The sequence below is a fragment of the Elephantulus edwardii genome, unplaced genomic scaffold (assembly GCF_000299155.1).
Source record: "Elephantulus edwardii isolate Elephantulus edwardi_28Jun2011 unplaced genomic scaffold, EleEdw1.0 scaffold00493, whole genome shotgun sequence".
NCBI lineage: Eukaryota > Metazoa > Chordata > Mammalia > Macroscelidea > Macroscelididae > Elephantulus > Elephantulus edwardii.
Genome location: NW_006400243.1, coordinates 191,604 through 214,300, shown reverse-complemented (window position 1 = coordinate 214,300; position 22,697 = coordinate 191,604). Strand labels below are relative to the sequence as shown.

Sequence of the window (22,697 nt, the reverse complement as noted above, 5' to 3'; positions counted from 1 at the left end):
TCCACCAGATGCTCCGCTGGAGAAGTGTAGACAAAGTAAAACTTAAAACTATTAAATAACAAGTAATTATAAACTACAAAGTTGACTTTAAGGAAAGTTCCACCAATAAACTAAGTGAACAGTCAGTAAGAGATTGATTAGACATTGTAATTAATTACATTAATAATAATTAATGTTACAAAACAAAACATCTATGATGGATTGCATGAAAAACCAATGTGCTTTGTAAATTTTCATTAAAATAGGGAGCTCTGGTGGCCTAGTGGCAAGACGCTGCACTGCAGTCCCAGAGGTATGAGGTTCAAATCCACCAGATGCTCTGCTGAAAAAGGAGGGGGCAATCACCTCCTGTACCAGTCAGATCTGATTTGAAGGTACACGTAAAAATAATACAATTAAAAAAAAAAAACCAACACCAAAGCTACACCAATTGAAGGGCGCTCTGGTGGCCTAGTGCTAAGAAACTGCACCACAATCCCAAAGACATGGGGTTCAAATGCACCAGCTGCTCTGCGGGAGAAGAATGGGCAATCTCATATGAGATTAACTGCCTCTGAAAACCCACCAGAGAGGCTGCTACCTGTCGGTTCCAATTCAATGGTATGTAACAATGCTAACTGAATAAGATGTCTGATTACAAAGTAGATTTCTCATCACTAAATAAAAAAAAACAAACACCCAAAGCAACAAAATCTCACTGCTCTAGAGTTGGCTCCAAATCAGAGGGACTCCCCTAAGGTTTCCAAGGCTGTAAATCTTCACTGAAGGAAAATGCCCATCTTTCTCCCATACAGCAGCTGACGGATTCAAACTGCCGACCTTTGGGTTAGCAGCCAAACTCATTACCCACTATGTCACCAGGACTCCTTTTCTTCAACAATACCCTATAAAATATAAAGTTTCTTCAAACAGCATAGGAACCATGTTAGAGAAAAGTATCTATAGGCAATTCAGCTTTTTATTCTCATTGATGAAGAAAGACCTAAAAGCATGCTTGCTATATGTTCACTGGCAGTAATGTTGACAATTACCTGCAGAGGTCTGTAGAGCGCATACTCATCCCTGAAAAGCTGATCGTGATGACTAACACAATCCAGCCATCTTCCGTCAACCATTGCTTGCCCAATTGCTATAGCTTGTGCCCTAAATCAAGACAGACAAAAAAATTACAGAAGTCCGCCAACTTAATTTTAAGACATATACTTAGTCTTTTAAGACCTAATCAGAGTTGGAATTTCAAAAAACCCTTAAAGTGGTTAGATAGGCATAAGACAGACCAAAACACAGTTGAAACTAAATTAGACAATTCTTCCAGGGATTAAAGCAGAGAAAAGCTATTGTTAGGTGCCTTCCAGTAGACTATAACTCAGTGACCCAATGAATAACAGATGTGAACCTTGCCATAATCTGTACTACCTCACAGCCTCCCACAAGCTCCAGGTCACTGTTACAGTCACCGTGGAGCCTGCACCACCCTCACAGCATCCACATGCTCCAGGCCACTGTTACAGTCACCGTGGGGCCTGCACCACCTCACAGCCTCCAACATGTTCCAGACCACTTTAACAGTCACGGTGGAGCCCACACCACCTCACAGCCTCGTGCTACAGTCACCGTGGAGCCTGCACCACCCTCACAACCTCCCACATGCTCCAGATCACTGTAACAGTCAGTGGCAATCCATCTCGCTGAAAGCCTTCACCTTCACCACTTTCTCTGCCTTCTACCTTTCCCAGTATGATGTTTTTTCCCCCAAGGACTAGTCCCTCCTGACAACACGTTCAAAGTATGTGAGATGAAGTTTCACCATGTTTGCACCTGAGTACCCTAGCTGCACTTCCAAATTTAGACCAACAAATCTAAATTTAATTATAAGTATTTATTGAATGATTAATGCATGCATACTTTTACAATGGCTTCCCTATCCATTAACTTACTTTGCTGTTTGGATGGGCGGGAATATGTAACTAAGATGTGTTAGCCTATCCACAAGTAGTCTCATCATTAAAATGAACGGATCCAGCAGCAGAACTGGAGAAACCTCACCACCAACAAAGAAGAAGCAAAAGAATGTAATGGGTCCTTCAGGACCTGAAATTCGTGCACACGCCACACAAGGGCCTACACAAGTCACAGTCAGAGCTGCCACAGTAGTGAACCAGAGATCTGACATGAGACAGAGTGAACCTGGGGACTCCTATGCTACTGAACCAGAGCTAAGAGCCTTTTGCCCAAGTTTGTGGGAGGACTATGGGGGGAGAGTCATAATTAGCAGGACAGAGAGCTTTGTAACTCTGGCCTAAAGCCACCAGGCTCAAGGCATTTTGGAAGCTGTCCTGACTATATGCTGCTATGAATCTGAATTACAGTTTTTTACTTCCCCACTATGGTTCTGTGTGGTCTGTAAGCTATCACAGTGGATTTTTGGACCCAGTAAAGTTTGGTGTTAAGATGAATAGAAAGAGGTGTGAGAGCAGGGACATGTCTGACCTAATGGGAAGTGGTTTTGTGTTGATACTGTTGACAGGGACAGTCCCTATTTGTGAAGCTGGTAAAGGTCGGATAAGGCAGTCCACACACAGCCCTTGCTCTTTATACACATTCCTCTATACTTACTAAAAGAGTAAAGAAAAAATGATAGCATGCCTCCTGTCCTAAAGGAGTTTACTGTCTTAAGGAGAAAATAGCATAAATATTACAAATGCAGGTATAAAATGTAAATAAAAATCTAAGTCTCAACAATATCAAATAACATAACTAAAAGCACAAAGCTAAAATAAGAATAGAAAAATCAGAACCAGAGTTTCATTGCTTAAAGCTCTTTCTTTCACTCTCCATAATTTATTTCCTCTCATAAGTAGCTAACCTAAGCAAGTGGTAAAAGCGAGGAGATATATTAACTTGAAAAGCAACAGGACTTATCAGCCATTCTGTTTTATATATGATATATATATATAAAGTAGGCTGGGACACTCAAGCAATGGCTTCTGTGTAAATTCTCAACGCTGGGTACAAAGTCTAGATGACAGAATAAGAGGAAGAACTTTAAGCCCCAACTATATTTCCAACCCTATCTTACTAGAGAGCTGTGCATCCAGGGAAATAGTGTACACTACTGCTTCTAACAAAGTGAACGAGATTTCATGTGGCTTCCTCAGAGGTGGCTAGTACTCCAAATGGTAAGATATACAATGAACAGCAGTTCACTCATGAAGACTTAACTCCCCTTAAGTAGATGTCCTCATTAAAAATAACTTCACAACACCTGTCTTAACGTCACAATACCTTGTGGCAATGTGTCCATTGCGGATTAGCCAGTTGACCAACTCCTTTCCTACAATGCAGTTGGGATGTGTTCTCAGCCAATAGCGGTGATCCTGAAACTCCATTCCACTACTGTGATGGCAGATTTTCTTCCACAGGTCCTTGAGCTGAACACTGTCCTGCAATCGTGTTAACACCAAGTAGTTACTCATGCAAATGACGCTACGTACCTATTCAGATTATTTCCTGGGATTTCCAGATTCATAAAAAGATACTCAATTTCGCCTGCTCCAATGGTTAATACATGAAAGTTACCCTCTACTCAGTTCATTTAATTCCAAAGTTAACTTTTCCCTTTGAAAATCAGCTATCTCAAATATGGCATTTTGGATCAATAATATATAATACCAGTTTCCTAGTTACCTCAGTACAAACCACCACACTCTTCTTTGACAATAGACCACAAAGAAGGAGATAGCATCAGTCAATCTAAGGTAACTGATCCTAGTTAGGTTACTTCCAGACTCTCTTTAATATGACCTTTTTTAATTTGAAGGTTTTGTAAATCACATTGAGGGAGCTCTGGTGGCCTAGTGGTAAGAAGCTGTACTGCAATACCAAAGGCATGCAGTTCAAATCCACCAAGCTACTCCACAAGAGAAATAATCTCCTCCCATGAGATTAACTGCTTCTGAAAACCTGCCAGAAGGTCGGCTATGGGTCAGATGTGATGCAATGGTACACAACAACAAATCATATTGGTTTTCCATACATCATTCCCAGATACTTTGTTTTATAACATTACCATTGATTAGCATCAGCCCCTTACAGTGTCATGTCTTTCCCTTCATCCAATGTATATATTTATTAACTTTAGATTCTCACTATACTCAGTTACCAAATGAATTATTTTTTTCTTTTTTTTTTAAATTTTATTTTATTTCATTACTTTTTGTGTGCATGTACCATCAAATCAGATCTAACTGGTACAGGAGGATATTGTTCCTCCTTTTCTAGCAGAGCATCTGGTGGATTTGAACCGTGCACCTCTGAGATTGCAGTGCAGCTTCTTGCCACTAGGCCACAAATGAATTATTTTTTTAAAAAACTTCAGTAAATTACTCTGCTGCTAAAAAAAATGTGCAGTATTGCTTAACACTAGAGGATTAAACCTAAACTTACAAAATAACATTCACTGTCTTCTTCCCCTGCAGTCTCAAATCACGTTCTATTTGCAATACACTGCCCACTGATTCTAAATACTTTCCCAATTAATCCCATTCTGTCCATGGGAAAATCAATGCTTATTCTCACCTCGGCATCTTAATTCTCACACCTCTAAGATTTTCTTTCCTGAAGATTTACAAAATAAATTCCCATTCTGCAAGGTCCTGTCTAAGCCCTTCTACTTCAAAGTCTTTCCTTATCCTCTCACCAGTAATATACTTTTTTTCTTTGAATAATGGTCTAAATTAATGATATTCATTTTACTCTGCTGTCAGGGACCTCTCCTGAGTACTGAGAAGCAAACATGTCAGTCTAGAGACTGAGGTGCACCTGATCAACCTGGTCTTAATAATTATTTGTTATGCATCAGACAGCTGGACAATGACTAAAGATGACAGAAGAATAGATGCCTTCAAGTTATGATACTGGAGAAGAGTCTTGAACATACCATGGACAGCCAAGAAAAAAAATAGGTCTGTCTTGGAGAGGGTGAAACCAATTTACTCACTGGAAGCTAGGATTTTGAAGCTCCATCTCACACTGGCCAGGAGGGACCAATCTTTGAAGAAGGACATCATGCTCAAACGGGTAGAGGGACAGCACAAGAGGGGAAAACTCCAGATGAGCTGGGTTGATACAGTAACTAGGGCAACGGGGATAGGTGTGTTGGAGTCAGTAAGACTGGCTCAAGATAGGGCAGGCTTCAGAGCTATTGTACATAGGATCACTATGACTCACAGTCATTTTACTATTAGAGGTCTGTTAATTAATACATAGCACTGGATGTCTAAAAAAAGGTTCTGTGTGAAAAACGGGCTTCAAACCTTAAACAGCAATTTGGACCTAAGTAAAGGTTTAGCTCTATTATTAAAGAGAAGTTCTAGCAGTGTTCCCATAGGAAGTTTTGCTGTTAGCACAAAAGTTATGCCTCTGACAGTTAAAAATCCACCACAGGAGAAAGATGGACAATCTCCTCTTGGGCGATTTAGAAACTCAATGGAGGGTCAACTATAAGTTGGTTCCAACTCAACTGCAATGATTGATTATGCTGTTGTTAAATGGTGTCAAGTACAACTCATAATTCCATTCTGTGGCATTCTCACACCGCCTGACACTCTAGAGCCCATTATAGCAGTCACCGTGTCAATCCACCTGGTTGAGGGTCTTCCTCTCCTTCACCAAACCTCCACCTTTCTAAACATCATTTTCCTCTCCAAGGATTAACCCCTCCTACCAACATGCCCAGAATAGGTGAGGTGAAGTCTCATCATCTTTGCCTTCAAAGAGCTCTCTGGCTGCATCCTCTCCAAGACGTATTCGTTTGTTCTTTTGACTGTCCATTGGATGTTGAGCATTATTCTCCAACACCACAGCTCAAATGCATCAATTCTTCTGTCATCCTTATTTACTGTCCAGCTCTTAGATGCCCAGCAAGTGACTGAAAAGACAATGGACTGAATTAGATGCACCTTAGTCCTAAACTGACATCATTATTCCTCAATAACTGGGAGAGTTTCCTAGCGCAATATGTTTCCTGATTTCCTGATTGCTGGTACCAAGGGTGTTAATTATGGATCCAAGTAAGAGGAGGTTGTTGACAGTTTCAATCTGTCCTCCATCTATCCTAATGCTGCCTTCTGATCCGGTGGTAAGAATCTGTCTTCTTGACAGTGAGATGCAATCCGTATTGAAGGTTGAATTCTTTGATCCTCTGCAATAAGTGCTTCAAGTCTTCCTCACTCTGAGCAAGCAAGGTTGTATCATTTGCATAATGCAGGTTATTGATGAGTCTACCTCTGATCCTGATGCCATACTCCTCTTCATAGAGTCCAACTTCTTGAATAATTTGCTCAGCATATAGACTGATTAGGTATGAAAAGAGAATACAACTCTGACACATTCACTTCCTAATTTTATACCATGTAGTGTTCCCTTGCTCTGTTTGCACAACAGTCTCCTGGTCTTGGTATAAGTTTCGCACAAGCACAATTAACTCCCATTCTTCTCAATGTTAGCCATAACTTGTTATGATCCACACAATTCAACTGAGGCTGAAGAAAACTAAAATAAGCCCATGAGAATCAAGATCTATTTCATCTGAATTTCAAGATCATCTTCAGAAGAGGTGTGAAGCATTGAACACCACAGATGAGCTATGGGATGATATCAGGATAACATCCAATGAAGAAAGCAAAAGGTCATTACAAAGTCAGAGCAGAAAGAAAAAAAGCAAAATGGATGTCAGAAGAGACTCTGAAAACTGCACTAGAGCACTGAAAAGCCAAAACAAAAGAAAATATGCTGAAGTAAAAGAGGTGAACAGACAATTTCAAAGGACAGCTCAAGAAGACAAAGCAAAATATTATAACAATGTGCAGAGAGCTGAAATTGGAGAATAAAAAAAGAACTTGCCCTGTATTTCTCAAGCTGAGACATTTGAAAAACAAATTTAAACCTCAAGTTGCTATACTGAAAGATGCTACAGGCAATATATTCAATGACCCAGAAAGCATCAAAAGAAGATGGAGCAAATACACAGAATCACTGTACCAGAAGGAACTGACACTGAAAAAATTCAGGAAGTACCATATGAGCAGGAGCCACTGGTAACGAAGGAGAAAGTGGAAGCTGATTGAAGGCACTGGGGAAAAATAAGGCCCCAGGAATTGGGATTCCAAGTGACTTGCTTCATTTAACAGATGCAGCCTTGGATATGTTTAACAGTCGATGCCAGGAAATTTGGAAGATGGCTGTCTGGCCAACAGATTGGAAGAGGTTCACGTTTGTTCCCATTATCAAAAAAGGTGATAAAACAGTATATGGAAACTATTAAAAAATATCATTAATATCACATGCAAGCAAAATCCTGCTGAAGATCATTCAAAAATGGCTAGGACAGTACATAGATAGGGAACTGCAGAAGTTCAAGTTGATTTAGAAGAGGCCGTGGCACCAGAGATATCATTGCTGATGTCAAGTGGATCCTGACTGAAAGTAAAGAGTATCAGAAGAATATCTATTTGTGCTTTCTTGACTATGTAAAGGCATCTGACTGTGTGGATCATAACAAGTGACTATGTAGATATCTGAACTCTAACCTTTACAGGAGAAAGGTGTCAAGAGAAACTCAGCAGACTATCTGAAGGAGGAACACTTGATTATTCTCTCTGAGAATTTTCTCAAGTCTTAAAATCATAAGCTAATTCTTCCCTGCTGAAGTTAGATTCTAAGTGGTTGTTACATTTGTATGGTTCTCTGAGGGAGGAAAATCCAAAACAGTGCGATAAACAATTTCTATGCTCAAAATCAGCAATGAGATTAGCAAAGACACTGAAGTGGTACCAGAAGAATTTTTCGTTCATCCTCGGTGGTCTCTGTTCTAGCATATGTTCGGTTAGCCTGGGGACTGACAGATGTCTCATATGATGGTACCATAGGAGAACCAGATCGATCCAGAGACAGGTTTGTAATGCTGGCTGACCTGAAAATAAAAACAGAAGTGGCATATTGTTATAAATTCTGCACTAAAAAATAGAATTACAATGCAAATTCCTTTTAAAAGAAACATTTACCTGGCAATGTCAAGTGTACTTTTAAAAGTAGTTATAACAGTTTACTTTTCTCTGGGAAGCTAGGTGAAGAGTACATAAAAAAAATTTCTTAGTTACTACTCTACCTGAAATATCTATGTAGGTATAAAGTTAGCTCTACTCTTTAGCCTAAGACAATTCTTTTGTATGCATGATATTAACAGCTTTAAATGGTCTCCCTGCCCCTACTCTTACACCCTACAATCTACTCTACAGAATAGGTCGAACATTCCTTTCAAAGACCATGTCATGCCCTCCCTATTTAAATCTTTCTAATAAGGGGTGACACAATGAATAAGGATGACACAAAAAAACTGATGCCTTTGAACTGTGGTTTAGGACAAGAGTACTGAAGATACCATGGATAATCCCTTGGGATATGAAGATCCCATATCCTAAGATATGCCTTGGAAAAGGTGCAGCCAGAGTGCTCCTTGGAGGCAAAGATGATAAAGCATTATCTCACACACTTTAGGCATGTTGTCAGAAGAGGCAATTCCTTGGAGTACATCTTGTTTGGAAAGGTGCAGGGATGGCAAAAGAGATGAATGCCCTCAACCAGGTGGACTGACACAGTGACTGCACCAATGGGCTCAAGTGTTTCAGAGACAGTGAGGATGGTACAGAATAGGACAGGGTTCTGATCTGTCATTCACAGGGAGGCTATGAGCTATACCCAACTCAATAGGACCTAACAACAACAACATTAAGGGGGAGGGTAGATCTTTTCTAGTAGACTGTCAACTAACAAATACAAAAAGGATGACGATATAGAATAGCTACAGAAAGAATGCTGAAGTTACAACCAAGAACGTTTTACAGAGCAAGAATCATAAAAATACTGAGTAAAAGACTGTTGGGGGTAAGATGTTTACAGTCTCAAAGTATCTTCACTACGTATTATTTATGAAATACAAGTGAGAAAATTTTAACTTTACAGTGAAGAAGCCAGGTGGGCAACACAAAAGATCAAGCCAAAATCACCAATAATGGGATTAACTAATATTACTTTCTTTCTGACACAGTAAATGCAGAACACATACTTACATAGCACTCTTGGAAAAAGTGAAAGGTGAAAGAAATAAAAAGTATAAAACTAATCATGAGAAAGCAACCAAACCAAACTGGCAGTCATTCTACTAAGTAACTGCCCTGCTGTCTTCACAAATACTACTGTTAGATGCCGTCACGCTGAGTACAACTCATAGTGACCCTATGAACAAAGGATGTAAACCCTGTTCTATCCTGTGCACATCATCACAAATATTAGCATCATGAATATAATGGCTTAAAAAAAGAGCACTCCAATTCATTGCCATCAAGTCGGAAGGGACTAATTGCTGACCCTTTAGGGAGTTTTCTGAGGCTCTAAATGACATGGGAAGAGACTGCTCATCTTTCTCTCACACAGCGGCTGGTGAATTTCAACCCCCCGAGTGTAGCTCCATAAAGACCATACCTCCAAAGCTCCTCAAATAAAGGCTTCATAATAAAACCCCAAAGAACAAACTCATTGCCTTTGAGCCAGAACTGACTCATGGCTGACGCTCCAGCAGCTTTTTGGAGACTGTAAATCTCATGGTAAGACATCTCTCTTTCTCCTACGGAGCAGTGGGTGGATCCAAGCCATGTCCTTTTGGGTTCACAGGGCAACTCCTTACTAAGCCACCAGAACTCCTAATAGTATACCTAACAACAAAAATGTATCACTGTTAACCTTCCGGAATTTCTACTGTGGGACTAGTTACTGTTCTAAGGACACCTGGTTATTAACTATCTAAATATTATACTTAAATATTATGGGAGAAGAATAGGGAATATTTTTTAAATATTATATAAAAAATTAATATAATATTTTTCTGTTAAAAATATTTACAATTGCCTGTAACTTACTCTTGAATGATTAAAAAAATAATACGGCTATTATACCAAAAATGACAATTCAAATGAGCAAAAAGGAGGCAATTCATGAATGTCAAAGAATACAGGAATTTCATAAAGCTTGCAACTTATTTCCATGTCTGAAATTTTTTTCAAAATATTTTAAAATTAGTTCGAAATTAAGAGTAAAATTCTCCACTAACTTTCCACCTCATGCAGTCAATGGCAAAGTCCTTCCAGTTAACCAGCATCGTTCTACTCCAGGCCTCCTTGCTATGCGTGGCCCCAGGGCTTTCTCTCAGGACTCTGCTACTCCTTTTGACACTTATGTAAGATGCCCACATGGCTTGTTCCCTCACCTCCTTCAGGTCTTTACTCAAATGTCACTTTCTCAAGAGGCCCTCTCTGACCACATTAACCTAAATATCAATCCCTGCTCCATTCCCTATGCTTTCCTGACCCTTCATTTTTGTCTGTGTGATTCACTAATATAGTCCCAGCACTACGTTGGCAGGTATTCAATAATTACTTAGTGAAAATACGTCCCAAAGCACCAAATCTACTGCAGTTGAGTCATTCCCAGCTCACTGTGTCCCTAGAAGGCGGCGAGGAATAGCTACGTAGGGTTTCTAAGGCTATAAATTTTTATGGGCCCATATTCCACATCCTTCTCGCCCAGGAAGACTGATGGATTGGAAGTGTCAATCTTTCAGTCAGCAGCCAAGCAATTTAACTACTATACCATCAGGGCCCCTGAAAACACACAAGTACACTGTTGTGGTTATACACTGTTGAGTCAGTATTGACTCATAACTGACTCTCCAGGAGGTTTTCACAGCCATAAACTACACGGGAGGAGGTTGCCCATTTTTCTCCCATGGAGCAGATGGTGGGTTTGAACTGTGGGCTTTTGGGGTTGCTGCACATCAAGGTTGCCTTACCATCAAGGCACCGGAGCTCCCTGAAAGTACAATAAACAATGCTAGTTCAAATGTCTAGTTCATCAAGTTTATAAATGCTTACACAGTCCTCCAACCTGCAATAAAGAAATCATTTTCCGTGGAGAAGTGTAAGCAAGACTCCAGTGGACTGAAAAGGTTAAAAATAAAAGAAATAGGAAACTATTTCAAGGAATTCAGCTAAGAAGCAATGAAATAATTCGGAACAGAAGCAACTAGAGGTGGAGCATGAAAGAGAGTTACTGCTTTTAATGATTACACCCTGCCTTTGTTTAAATGGTGATGGTAAGGAATCAGCAAACAGGCATGGACTAGAGACTATCCACAGATAACTAACAAGACACCGGTAAAGATGGGATCTGGGATAAAAGTCAAGTAGCCAGTCTTGGTTAAGAAGCAGAAAAGAGAAACAGCTTATTTCCAACATCATGAAGATGGAAACTGGTGACAGAGGCTGACAAAGCCCCCATGTGGTATTCTTTTCTTCACTGTGTAACATAGGAAGTGAGGTCATCTGAGTAACGGACAGGGAAAGGGCACAAGTTCAACGATTCAAAACCAGTGGGGAAAGTGCAAGTGCTAGTGGAAGAACACAAGTGCGTGCTGACTGGTAAAAAGAACGTCTCTTAGCTCAGCTTCTGGAGCAAGGACAAAGTACAGTCAATCTCAACACTGTCCATTCTCATTACTATGACAACAAGAACAAAAGAAAAATCACACAAAGAATAAAATTTTCCTTTGGTAGATTACCTATTTCGAGCAGGAGATTTCCCAGCATCCTCTTGAACAGATACAAGTCTTGTTGACAAAGAAGTATTTGAGGAGTCTGGATGAATCAAACTATTAAAAAAAAAGAGAGAGAGAGAAATAAAATAGTAAAATCATTTAGAACAAAACCAGGAAAAGCTATAGTTTCTTGTAATGAATTTTAGTATTTTCTTCTTCCTTATTTACGTAGGACTAAAGAGTGAACGCAGTCTCCCACTACCACAAGTTAAGCAATAATATTTCCCATATTTGGGGAAATTGCAGGAGTCAGCACATCCAGAGTGCAATGGATATGCCTTGCCCTGGGAAAATCACCTTTGTGATCATAGTATTTTGCCTGCCAGGTAAGTGTTTTGTTAGCATTTTAAAGCAGTTTAAGTATGTTAAGAACCTCATAGTTTCTCTATGAAATTATGATATGTTGTTTGTTGTTATGTGCCATCGAGTTGCTTGCGACTCATAGCAACCCTATGTACAACAGCCCTAAACCGTGCTCTGTCCTGTGCCAATCTCATGGCTTCTGACACACCCATCCTGATTACCCCAGTCACTGAATCAATCCACCTCACAGAGGGTCTTCCCCTCCACCCTCCCAAGCATGATGTCCCTCTCCAAGGACCTGTTCCTCCTTACAACATGTCCAAAGTATGTCAGGCGAAGCCCCAGAATCCTTGCCTCCAAGGTGAAGCCTGGTTTAACCCTCTCCAGGATGAATCTGTTTGTTTTCTTGGCAGTCCATGGTACATTCAATACTCTTCTCCAGCACCACAACTCAAAGACATCAATTCTTCTTCTATCCTCCTTAGTCACTGTCCAACTCTCTGATGCATAACAAGTAATTGCAAAGACCATAGCCTGTATCAGATGCACCTTACTCTCCAGAGTGACACCACTGCTCTTCAGTACCCTGAAGAGGCCCCTAACAGCAGACTTTCCCATGGCAATACATTTTTTATTTTCTGGCTACTGTTGCCAAGAGTGTTGACCGTGGAGCCGAGCAAACTGAAGCTGTGAACAATCTCAATCTCTTCGCCATCCATCCTGATTCTACCAATTGGTCCAGTGGTGAGAATCTTTGTCTTCTTGACACTGAGCTTCAGTCCATACTGAAGGCTGCAGTCCTTGACCCTCTGCAGCAAGTGCATGAGGTCCTCCTCAGTTTCAGCAAGCAGGGTTGTGTCACCTGCATAACGCAGACTGTTAATAGATCTTCCACCAATCCTGATGCCACACTTGTCCTCATCGAGCCCAGCTTCCCAGATGATCTGTTCTGCATACAGGTTGAAAAGGTATGGAGAGAGGCCACATCCCTGCCATACATCTTTCCCAATTTTGAACCATGCAGTGTTTCCTTGCTCTGTTCTGACGAGTGCCTCTTGGTCCAAGTATAGGTTTCGCATTAGAACGATCAAGTGTTCTGGGATTCCCATTCTTCTCAGAGTCAGCCACAGTTTGTTATGATCCACACAGTCAAATGCCTTTGCATAACCAATGAAACACAGACATTCTTCTGGTATTCCCTGCTTTCATCTAAGAACCATCTAACAGCAGCTACAATATCCCTAGTACCACGACCCCTTCTAAACCCAGCCTGGACTTCTGGCTGTTCTCTGCTGATGTGCTGTTCCAGTCATTTTTGGATAATCTTCAGTAGAATCTTGCTTGCGTGTGAAATCAATGATATCGTTCTATAGTTTCCACACTCTGTTGGGTTTTTATATGTTGTTGTTGTTATGTGCAGTCGAGTCGGAAGAGGAACAAATATAGATCTCTTCCAGTCAGTTGGCCAAGTTGTTGTTCTCCAGATTTCTTGGCACAACTTGGTGAGCACATCCAGGGCAGCATCTGTAGGCTGAAATACGTCAATTCGTATACCATCTATTCCTGGGGCCTTATTTTTTGCTATTTCCTTCAAAGCAGCTTGAACTTCTTCCTTCATCACCATAGGCTCTTGCTCATATGTGATTTCATTAAATTCTTCTGTGTTTGCCAGTTCCTTTTGATACAGTGACTCAGTATATTCCTTCTATCTTCTTTTAATGCTTCCTGGATCATTTAATATTCTGCCTAAAGCATCCTTGATTATAGCAACTCGAGGTTTAAATTTGTTCTTCAGTTCCTTGAGCTTAAGAAATGCTGAGCGAGTTTGGCCCCTTTTGATTTTCCGACTCCAGCACTTTGCACATCTCCTTATACTATTTTGCTTTGTCATCCCGTGCTGCCCTTTGGGATCTTCTGTTCGGCTCTTTATCATCTTGAATTCTTCCTTGTGCTTTAGCTTCTCTGCGCTCCAGTGCAATATTCAGAGTTTCTTCTGACATGAGATTATAGGTCACTTTTCTTTACTCCCTTTAAGCTATGATCTTTTGTTGTTGTGTACTGTAAGTTGGAATCAACTCCTTCTCTCCGGCTGGTTTTCAGAGGAGGTAAATCACAGAGGAGGAGATGTTTCCCCTTCCTGCCGCAGAGTAGCTGGTGGATTTTAACCATGTGCCTCTGGGTTGCCAGATCAGTTCCTTATCACTAGTCACTAGGTCACCAGAGCTCCCAGGTTTTTATCTTAAGTGTATCAAATACCAAGTGATGATAGAGTTTATCAAACAAGCTGAAGGCCAATAAAACTTTTAAATTAGTTTAGATGAGTAACTTACAGGCTTCTTCTCACATAATATATGCATGGCTGAAGGAAACTTAATGCTCTGTTAACATTCAAACATCTTATTCTCAGTTCCTGTACCGGAATCTGCTGAAATAGCCTTGTACTCAGAAAAACCTAGGCCAAGTACAGGCTCTACCTCATACTAGTCGTGGGACCCTGAGTACATTACTTACCTCTTCCCTGAGCCTCAGCGTACCTATCTGTCAAAAAGAGAAATCAGTGCTTAAAACAGATACGTAACTAGAAGAGAATGAACATGAAACAATTTGCACAGAACCTAAAGCTTAACCATTATTCATGCCTTGACATCTGCTCTACATCTTTCTGAAAGCTTCTGTGATATTTGCTTTATTAAGTTCCAATGGCTCACACAGAAGAACCATAATACAACCAAAAGGTATTACCAACGAAAGTAAGCAACAGCTGAGAACTCCCTATGCTTTTCGGAAATTGTTATTAAAGACAGATTCGCCCCCACTCCCCCAAGAACTTTATTATTTAAGACAGGTATTTCCAATTTCTACAACTTACGTAAAGTGTGAAAAACGCACGATTCTGAAAATACCCATGGTTATGAAACACAAGCTAAGAAAAAGAACATCACTGCAGACTTTGGAGTCTCTGGTCCCTGTACAATCTCACCTCTCACTTACCACACTGTCCCTAGACTGTTTAGTTTTCTATCTTTTTGGCTGCATATACGATTATGTGACTTTCTATTCTATACTCCTGACATTCACCTATGCAGGATATAACTGCATTTCACTAATTTTCACTGTTTTAAATTCATTTATTAAACAAGTATTATTCCTCCCTCAAGAGGTAAATGCAAAAATAACAAAAATAATTTAGTAAAAGCTCTAAGTTCTCTGACAATTACAGATTTGATGTTATGCTTTAGACAACAATCAGAAACGGATGAATTTATGATTCTAACTCCAATAGTTCCAGGTAACTGTCAAGAAAGGATGTGTATCCTCCACTGCAGGCTACTTAGAAACAAAACTATAAAACTGTCCTTAAAAAGGGAAAAATCTGATTTCTTTTGCAAATCATGAGATTACAAATGTATAAATATGCCCTGAAAAATAGACAGTTATATTAGGAATTATTCATTTCAATTACCTGTTGTCTACAGAATCATTCAATATTCAATAAATACTTATAAAGATCATACATATGCCATTTATTATTTTTGGTACCAGAGGGAGAGTTGTGAATAAAGAGAGCTTACTCTTAGGGAATTAGGTCCCAGCTAGTCAGTATAACTGCTATCTAAAAATAGGTGAATATCTTGTTTTTATAATAGGTGAACTTTAATACTTTTCCTCATTTTAATCGTGATCTGAGTGAACAAAGCATACTGGTTTCATTCAATGACTCACATACATTTTGTTTCATAACATTAATTACAATATAATGGCACTTTTCTTATTCTTTTCCTGTAATTCTCATCACCATTAATCTTTTGATCCTAGCCCTCTCCTGCCTCTGGGGCTTCATCCTGGGGCAAATGCTGTGTTCTGACACCATACAGTTGGTGACCCTAAGCACTAAGTAGCCCTCTTGGTGCCAACAGTCTAATCTTAAAGGCCTACCTTTTGTCTAGCTGAAATCTCTGAACCTTTTAGCAGCCAAGAAAATAGAACATTTGAAGGAATTATTTTATAAAAAGTGAATGTTAACCAAAAGCGTTTGTAAGTGACAAAACTTTCAGCATTTCTAAAACTTAAAACTGTATTTAACTGAAGCTACCTTTGCCAGGCCAAATCATCCTCCAAAAATATGTTGCGGCTGGCTTTTCTACTCCCAACAGGTGTTCGCGGTTCACCCGGGTCAAGCACGGACACGGAGCAGGCAGAATCAGAAAGAGCATTCAAGTCTTCCCCAATGGAATTACTGTCTGTGGAATGAGCATAACTTAAGGCTATTTTTCGACAATATGTGCAAGCTCGCAGGTCCCCTAGGAGAGAAATAAAAAGGAAGTAAAAGTTAGTACTGCTATATGATTCAACAGAGCATTTTAAATCCTTGAGTTCAACTAACAGGAAATATCTTCAAGTGAAAACCATCAAAGGAGATGATGATGATGATGATGATGATTACATAATTTATTTAAGGATCCATCATTATGATAAAGCCATCCAGGTGTCCATACTACCTCAAATATACGAGTCAAGAACTATTTGACAGTTGTTGCTCTTGTTGGAAGGTGCCGTTAAGCGAAGTACAACTCATAGCACCCCTAGGAACAACAGATGTAAATGTTCCTGTCCCATCCTGCGCCATGCTCATCATCTCTGACACACCTGATCTGTCTTATCCTATACCATCCTCATCTTCTCTGACATCCTTGAGTCCTCTGTGCAGTCACTGCATCAATCCATCTCGTCACAGGTCTTCTTCTCTTTTGCTGACCCAGCACCTTTCCAAGCATAATGTCTCTCTCCAAGGAATAACCCTCTCTCAGCAACATGCCCAAAACACGTGAGACAAAGCTCTGTAATCTTTGCCTCCAAAAAGGATTCTGGCTGCACTTTCTCTAAGACATACCTGTTTGATCTTTTGACAGTCCATAGGATAATTTAGTACACTTCTCCAACACCACAGCTCAAAAGCATCAGTTCTGCTGTTATCCTTATTCACTGTCCAGCTTTCAGATGCACAGCAAGAAACTAAAAGGACCATGGCCTGAATGAGGAGCACCTTATCTTCAAACTATACATCATCACCACTCCTTAGTAACTGGGAGAGACCCCTGACAGTAGATTTTCCCAATGCAGTATGACTCCTGATCTCCAGACTGCTGGTACCAAGAGTGCTGACTGTAGATCCAAGTAAGATGAAATCGTTGACAACTTTAATCTTTACTCCTTCTGTCATGATGTTGCTTATCCATCCAGTGGTAAGGATTTTTATCTCCATGATAATGAGATGCAGCCCATGTTAAAAGTGTGGTGTTAAGGATTTACTATTCAAAACGGCTTCCCTAGCCACTGACTGACCTTGCCATGTGGATAGGCAGGAATATACAAGCAAGGCCTGTTAGCCTATCTACAAGAGGACTGGCTAATCTAGACATTAAATTAAACAGATCCAGCAACAGATTTTTTAAAACCTTACCACCAGAAAAGCAGAAACAAGAGAAGACAAGAGATACTTTGGCGCCTGAGATTCTTGTGCTAGTAACAGCAAGGCTTATGGGAGTAGCAGTCACAACAGCTGCAGTAGAGAACCAAAGACCTGATGTGGGATGGAGCGAACCTTGGGACTGCTACCCTCCACAGAACCAGAGCTAAGAGCCTTCCCTGAGTTTGTTGGGAGGACTGAGGTAGGGGGAGAGCCATAATTGGCAGGACAGGCCTAAAGCCTCAAGACTCAAGGCTGAGGTGACTGTCTGCAAGCACATTTTAGAAGTTGTCCCGGCTGAGGGATTGTATTCTGCTACTAATCTGAATTATAGCCTTCGACTTCCCTAGTATGATTCTGTGTGGTCTGCAGGCTATAGCAAAGGATTCTGAATACAGTAAAGCAGTAAGATTGGTGTTGGGATGAGTATAAAGAGGTGGAAGAGTGTGAAGGACATGTCTGACTTGATGGGAACTAGTTCTATGTTCTGGATGTTATTGATGGGGACAGTTCCCTCTTGTTGAACTGGTAAAAGCCAGACATGGCCACCCCCACCCCCACGTGGCCCTTGCTCTCACATACTTTGGCCATGTTGTAAGGAAGAGGCAGTCCTTGGAGAAGGACATCATGTTTGGAAAGGTGAAGTGTTAGAATAAGAAACGAAGACTGTCAACAAGATGGATTAACATAGTAACTGCAATAATGAGCTCACATTTGCCAGAGATGGTGGATGGCACAGGACAGAGAAAGGTTCAAAGGCACTGTTTATGGTCATTGTGAGCTGTAGTTAGCTTGACAGCACATACCACCAACACAACAAAAATTTGAGTTAAAATATATAATCCCCAAATAGTGAATAATTATTCTTACAATTTGGAAGTGGGAGTGGCTTCCTAAACATTATGCCTCTGGAAACTCTACGAACCTTGGTAAATGTCGATAGTTACAGAAAGGCTTCAGGTTTTTTGTTCATAGGGTCACTATTAGTCATGCTTGACCTGAAGGCAATCAACAACAATCAATGCTTAAAATAATATTTTCAAGGCCCTTAAAGAGCTCTGATGGTCTAGCAGGTAAGGAGTTGTGCTGACAACTCAAAGGTAGGCAGTTCAAATCCACAAAAAGCTCCTTTGGAGAGAGATGGGCAACCTTCTCCTATGCAATTTATAGCCTAAAAAACTGCTGAAGGGAGAGAACCAAGAAGGCAGTGGTGGCAGAAACAACGTTTGCTCCTTTTCCTATAGGTAACCTTAACACTAAGAACTGAACTCAGTTCCAGAGACAAAAGGAGAATAAAACTGCCAGCTAAGGAAGCAAAGAAGGATAGAGCCTCAGGGTTCAGCCAGCCATTCCCACTGAACCCACCTTGGCAAACACTTTGCAGTCCAGAGAGCAGGAAACGTCAAGAAAATATCTTCTAACAGAACAAAGCAGCATGCAGCTTCAACTCAGGACCACCACTAAGGTGTCAAAGTGGGCTCCCCCTTCCCATCAACACCCCTGTTCAGCTTGAAAAAGCCAGAGAGTCTGCGCCCCATTCCCAAATGAGAAACCCACAAGTCAATAAGACAATTTGTTAAAAAAAAAATAATCACCATTGGAATATGCTTACCATTGCCCTGTCTCTTCTGGTCTCCACTGCATCTTTCTCATTTCCTTTGCCTACTCTGCCCCCCTCCAACCCCCCAACCCACCAATTTGTGCAGCCCAGTAATTTCATCCCTGCCCATCCTCACCCTTCTGCTCCCAACCCTCACCCCCTGTATCCCTATACATGTTTTTCACAATTAATAAAATTTAAATTAAAAATCAAAACTAAACAAACTAATAAAAATCTGCTGAAGTGTCAGTTATGGGATGGTTCCAACTCAACGTCAGTAACAGAGAAACATTTAAAAATGCTCTATCAGAGACAGCAGGTTCAAGGTGGTAAAGAATAAATCAAGGACATTCACCAACACAAATAAAAACACATTTCCCTAAGCAACAAATAAAAAAAGAAGACACTATTGTGAAGCCCTAGAGTATCACAAAAAAGTCAGAATGGACTCAACAGTAATGGGTTTGGTTTTGTTTTATTATGAAGCCACGAAAACTGGCCTGATGACATGAAAGGTTACGGTATTTATAAAGTCAAGCTAATAGGATCTGGACTTACACACATACAAAATGAAAGTGCTAAAAACTTTAAAAAAAATACAGTGAAAGGATAAAAATGAAATATTTTTGAGAGAACATTTAACACTTGGAATGTTCAGTTACTGCTTAGAAATAACCATCAAATTACTGTTTCCCTTTGTTTTCAGCTTCTCAAATAAATAAATAAAAAGAAATGAAACATAGCAGAAAACCCACATAAAAAGAGAGCACCCAAAATCTGAAAAGTTTTCTTAACACTCTACAATGCTGGTAAATGGAGAAAAGACTGAAGTGGTCAACGATTTTCTTTTACTTGGATCCATGTCAATACCCACATAAGCAGCAGCCAAGATATCGAACAATCCAATGCTCTGTATAAACCTGCTGCCAAAGACCTAAACAACATGCTGAAGAGCAAGGGTGTTACCTCAGTGAACTTGACTCAAGCCATCGGATTTTTAATTTCATACGTATGTAAAAGCTGGATGATGAGTAAGGAAGGCCCAAAAGAGCCGATGTCGTTGAACTGTGGTGTTAGTGAAGAGTACTGAACATACTATTTATTGACTGTCAAAAGAATGAATCTATCTAGAAAATGTGAAATCTGGATGTTGTGACTTCATCTTACATACTATGTGCAGGTTATCTGACCTAACCCTAGAGAAAGTCACTATGTTTGGAAAAGTGGGGTCAGCAATAAAACAGGGAAATCCGGAATATGACAGATTGGCAATGACTGCACCAGTGTGCTTAAGGAGAGCAGAGACTGTGAGGATGGGGTCAGATTTTGCAAGGTTCTGTGCTGCTGTACACAGGACCACTAGTGATCAAAGGCAACTCGAAAGCACCTAACTACATACTATAATTTTTTTTCTAGCTCATTTCCATGCTCTCATAGTTTAATGAGAAACTTTTTTTTCTTTCCATACAGTCATACTTACTTACTCGACTTTACAACCCTCCAGAACATAATGTGTCTCCCTTACCTCTGTGTCTTCCATAAAAAGCCTAAAATAAAAACTGGCTCAATACTGGTTCTGTATTACCACGATTTTATAGAAATTACCTTTATCATGTGCAAAACTCAATAAAATGCCCTTACCTGTGTAGCCCATAAATTTTCCAGGGATTTCTTGGTTACAACAACGGCTGCAGAAAATCTGTCCACAGAGTCGACAATGGTGTCTCCGCCTGAAGGTTGTGAACTTCTCACTGCAGTCATAGCACTCCTTGCACTGGCTATCTGGCATCCAGTACTGCTTCAGGTCACTATCCTAAAAACATTTAAATACTGATTAAGACACAAATAGACACAAATTCTCAACCAGACTTCTAGATTTATTTTGCAGAACCTTTAAGTCAATTCTAAAATTCATATGGAAATGTAAAAGTAAAAAATGGCCAAGAAAATACTAAAAAACACATTTGTGCCAATAATTAAGAATTCATAACATATGAGAATTTCAAGGGAACGGAAATTTCAAAGGTACTAATGCAAAAACAAGGGGAAAATGGAACGATGAACCAGAAATGCATGGTTTAGAATGCCCTCACACACGTATGATTTATGGCACAATCTGTAACACAGGCATGGAAGGATGGTCTTTTCACTAAAATGATGCTGGGTCCAATGAGGAAAAACTCAAGTTGGGCCCCTACACTTCACACAAATAATAAAGTTTCTTAACTGTCAGGCTAGATACAAACGTCAACAGAAGAACACAAAACACACTAACTGTAAAGTGAGAAAACTAGACTATATTAAAATTAATTTATATTTTTAAAAAAATGTGTTCTTAGTTGATAGCTTGATAGTTGTTTTCAGAGACAGTAAATTGCATAGATAAGATTATGCACCTTTCTCCCAGGAGGCAGCTGGTGGATTAGAACTGGGTACCTTTGGGTTGTCAGCACAACTCCTTACCACTAAGCTATCTGAGCTCCCTTAGTTGACAGCAGTATTAACTAAATGCTCTTTCAAACAGTGTTGTGTCACGTTCAATGGGCATGGCATTATCTCCAAGAATGGATAATAAGCAACTCAACCCTACAAGCGTCAAGGCAGTACCTGGCTCTTCCCCTCCATGATCTCCTTGAGGCGTTTTAATACTGTACTGAGGCTTCGAAGCTGAACGGCTGTACGAGGGTCATGACCTCCAAAATTAGGTTCTGCTTTCCTTCTTGCATCTGAGTTGGATCAAAATGAAAAGAAAACACCTTGTTAACAGTTCCTAGACTCTATGCACAATAGGTGTATACACGATTCAAACTGCCTTGTATTGTCAGTATCTGCATATGTTCTCCTAGTCAGTGAAACAGTTATGAGGTTATACTATCATAAAACAAAGAGAAGTTTAAAGTGTTACTTATTACCATATAGTAAGTACAAGAACACACAAGCATTAAAACAACTATGAGATACCATCTCACCCCAGTCAGAATAGGAAAATTTAACAGAACAGCAAGCAACAGAAGCTGGAGAGGTTGTGGAGAAACTGGAACCCTTATTCACTGTTGGTGGGAGTGTAAAATGGTACAACCACTGTGGAAGGCGGTATGGCACTTTCTCAAAAAGTTGCAACTAGAGATACCATTTGACCCAGCAATTCCACTACTGGGATATACCCCAAAGAGACCAGAACTGACATCAAAGCAAATATATGCACACCCATGTTTATTGCAGTTTTGTTCACAATAGCAAGGAGCTGGAAACAACCTAAGTGCCCATCAACAAATGAATGGATAGAGAAGCTGTGGTATATTCACACAATGGAATACTATGCTGCATTGAAAAACAAGGAACTCATACAATATTATTTAAAACAGGTGACTCTAGAGGACATTATGCTGAGTGAAATATCTCAGTCACAAAAGGACAAATAGTGCATGGTGCCACTGTTGTAAAACAGGACTGATCTTGGGGTTGGGGAGAGACTTGAGAAAGATGAGTTCAATAATGTATACTGCACTGAAACAGATGAGGGGAAAAACTGTTTAAAAGGGATATGTGACTAGGTATTTCTGTCATGACAGGAGTCTAGAGTGAAGGCTACATGGTGGAGTGGACCTGGCAGAGGGTTT

General features: G+C 40.1%; 1 protein-coding gene across 2 annotated transcripts in view; it reads right to left on the bottom strand.

Moving 5' to 3' along the window:
• The window catches only part of PIKFYVE (phosphoinositide kinase, FYVE finger containing), a 94,744-nt gene that overhangs the window by 62,239 nt on the left and 9,808 nt on the right, over positions 1–22,697 (bottom strand). Inside the window, exons 3-9 of one of the 2 annotated variants that reach the window (XM_006903008.1) lie at positions 21,685–21,803; positions 20,719–20,890; positions 16,104–16,311; positions 11,672–11,761; positions 7,834–7,972; positions 3,286–3,443; positions 1,032–1,143 (exon numbers count right to left, since the gene is read on the bottom strand). In XM_006903008.1, the coding sequence (XP_006903070.1) occupies positions 1,032–1,143; positions 3,286–3,443; positions 7,834–7,972; positions 11,672–11,761; positions 16,104–16,311; positions 20,719–20,890; positions 21,685–21,803 (998 nt within the window). The remainder of the gene's footprint in view (positions 1–1,031; positions 1,144–3,285; positions 3,444–7,833; positions 7,973–11,671; positions 11,762–16,103; positions 16,312–20,718; positions 20,891–21,684; positions 21,804–22,697) is intronic. The other variant, XM_006903009.1, reaches the window with a different exon arrangement.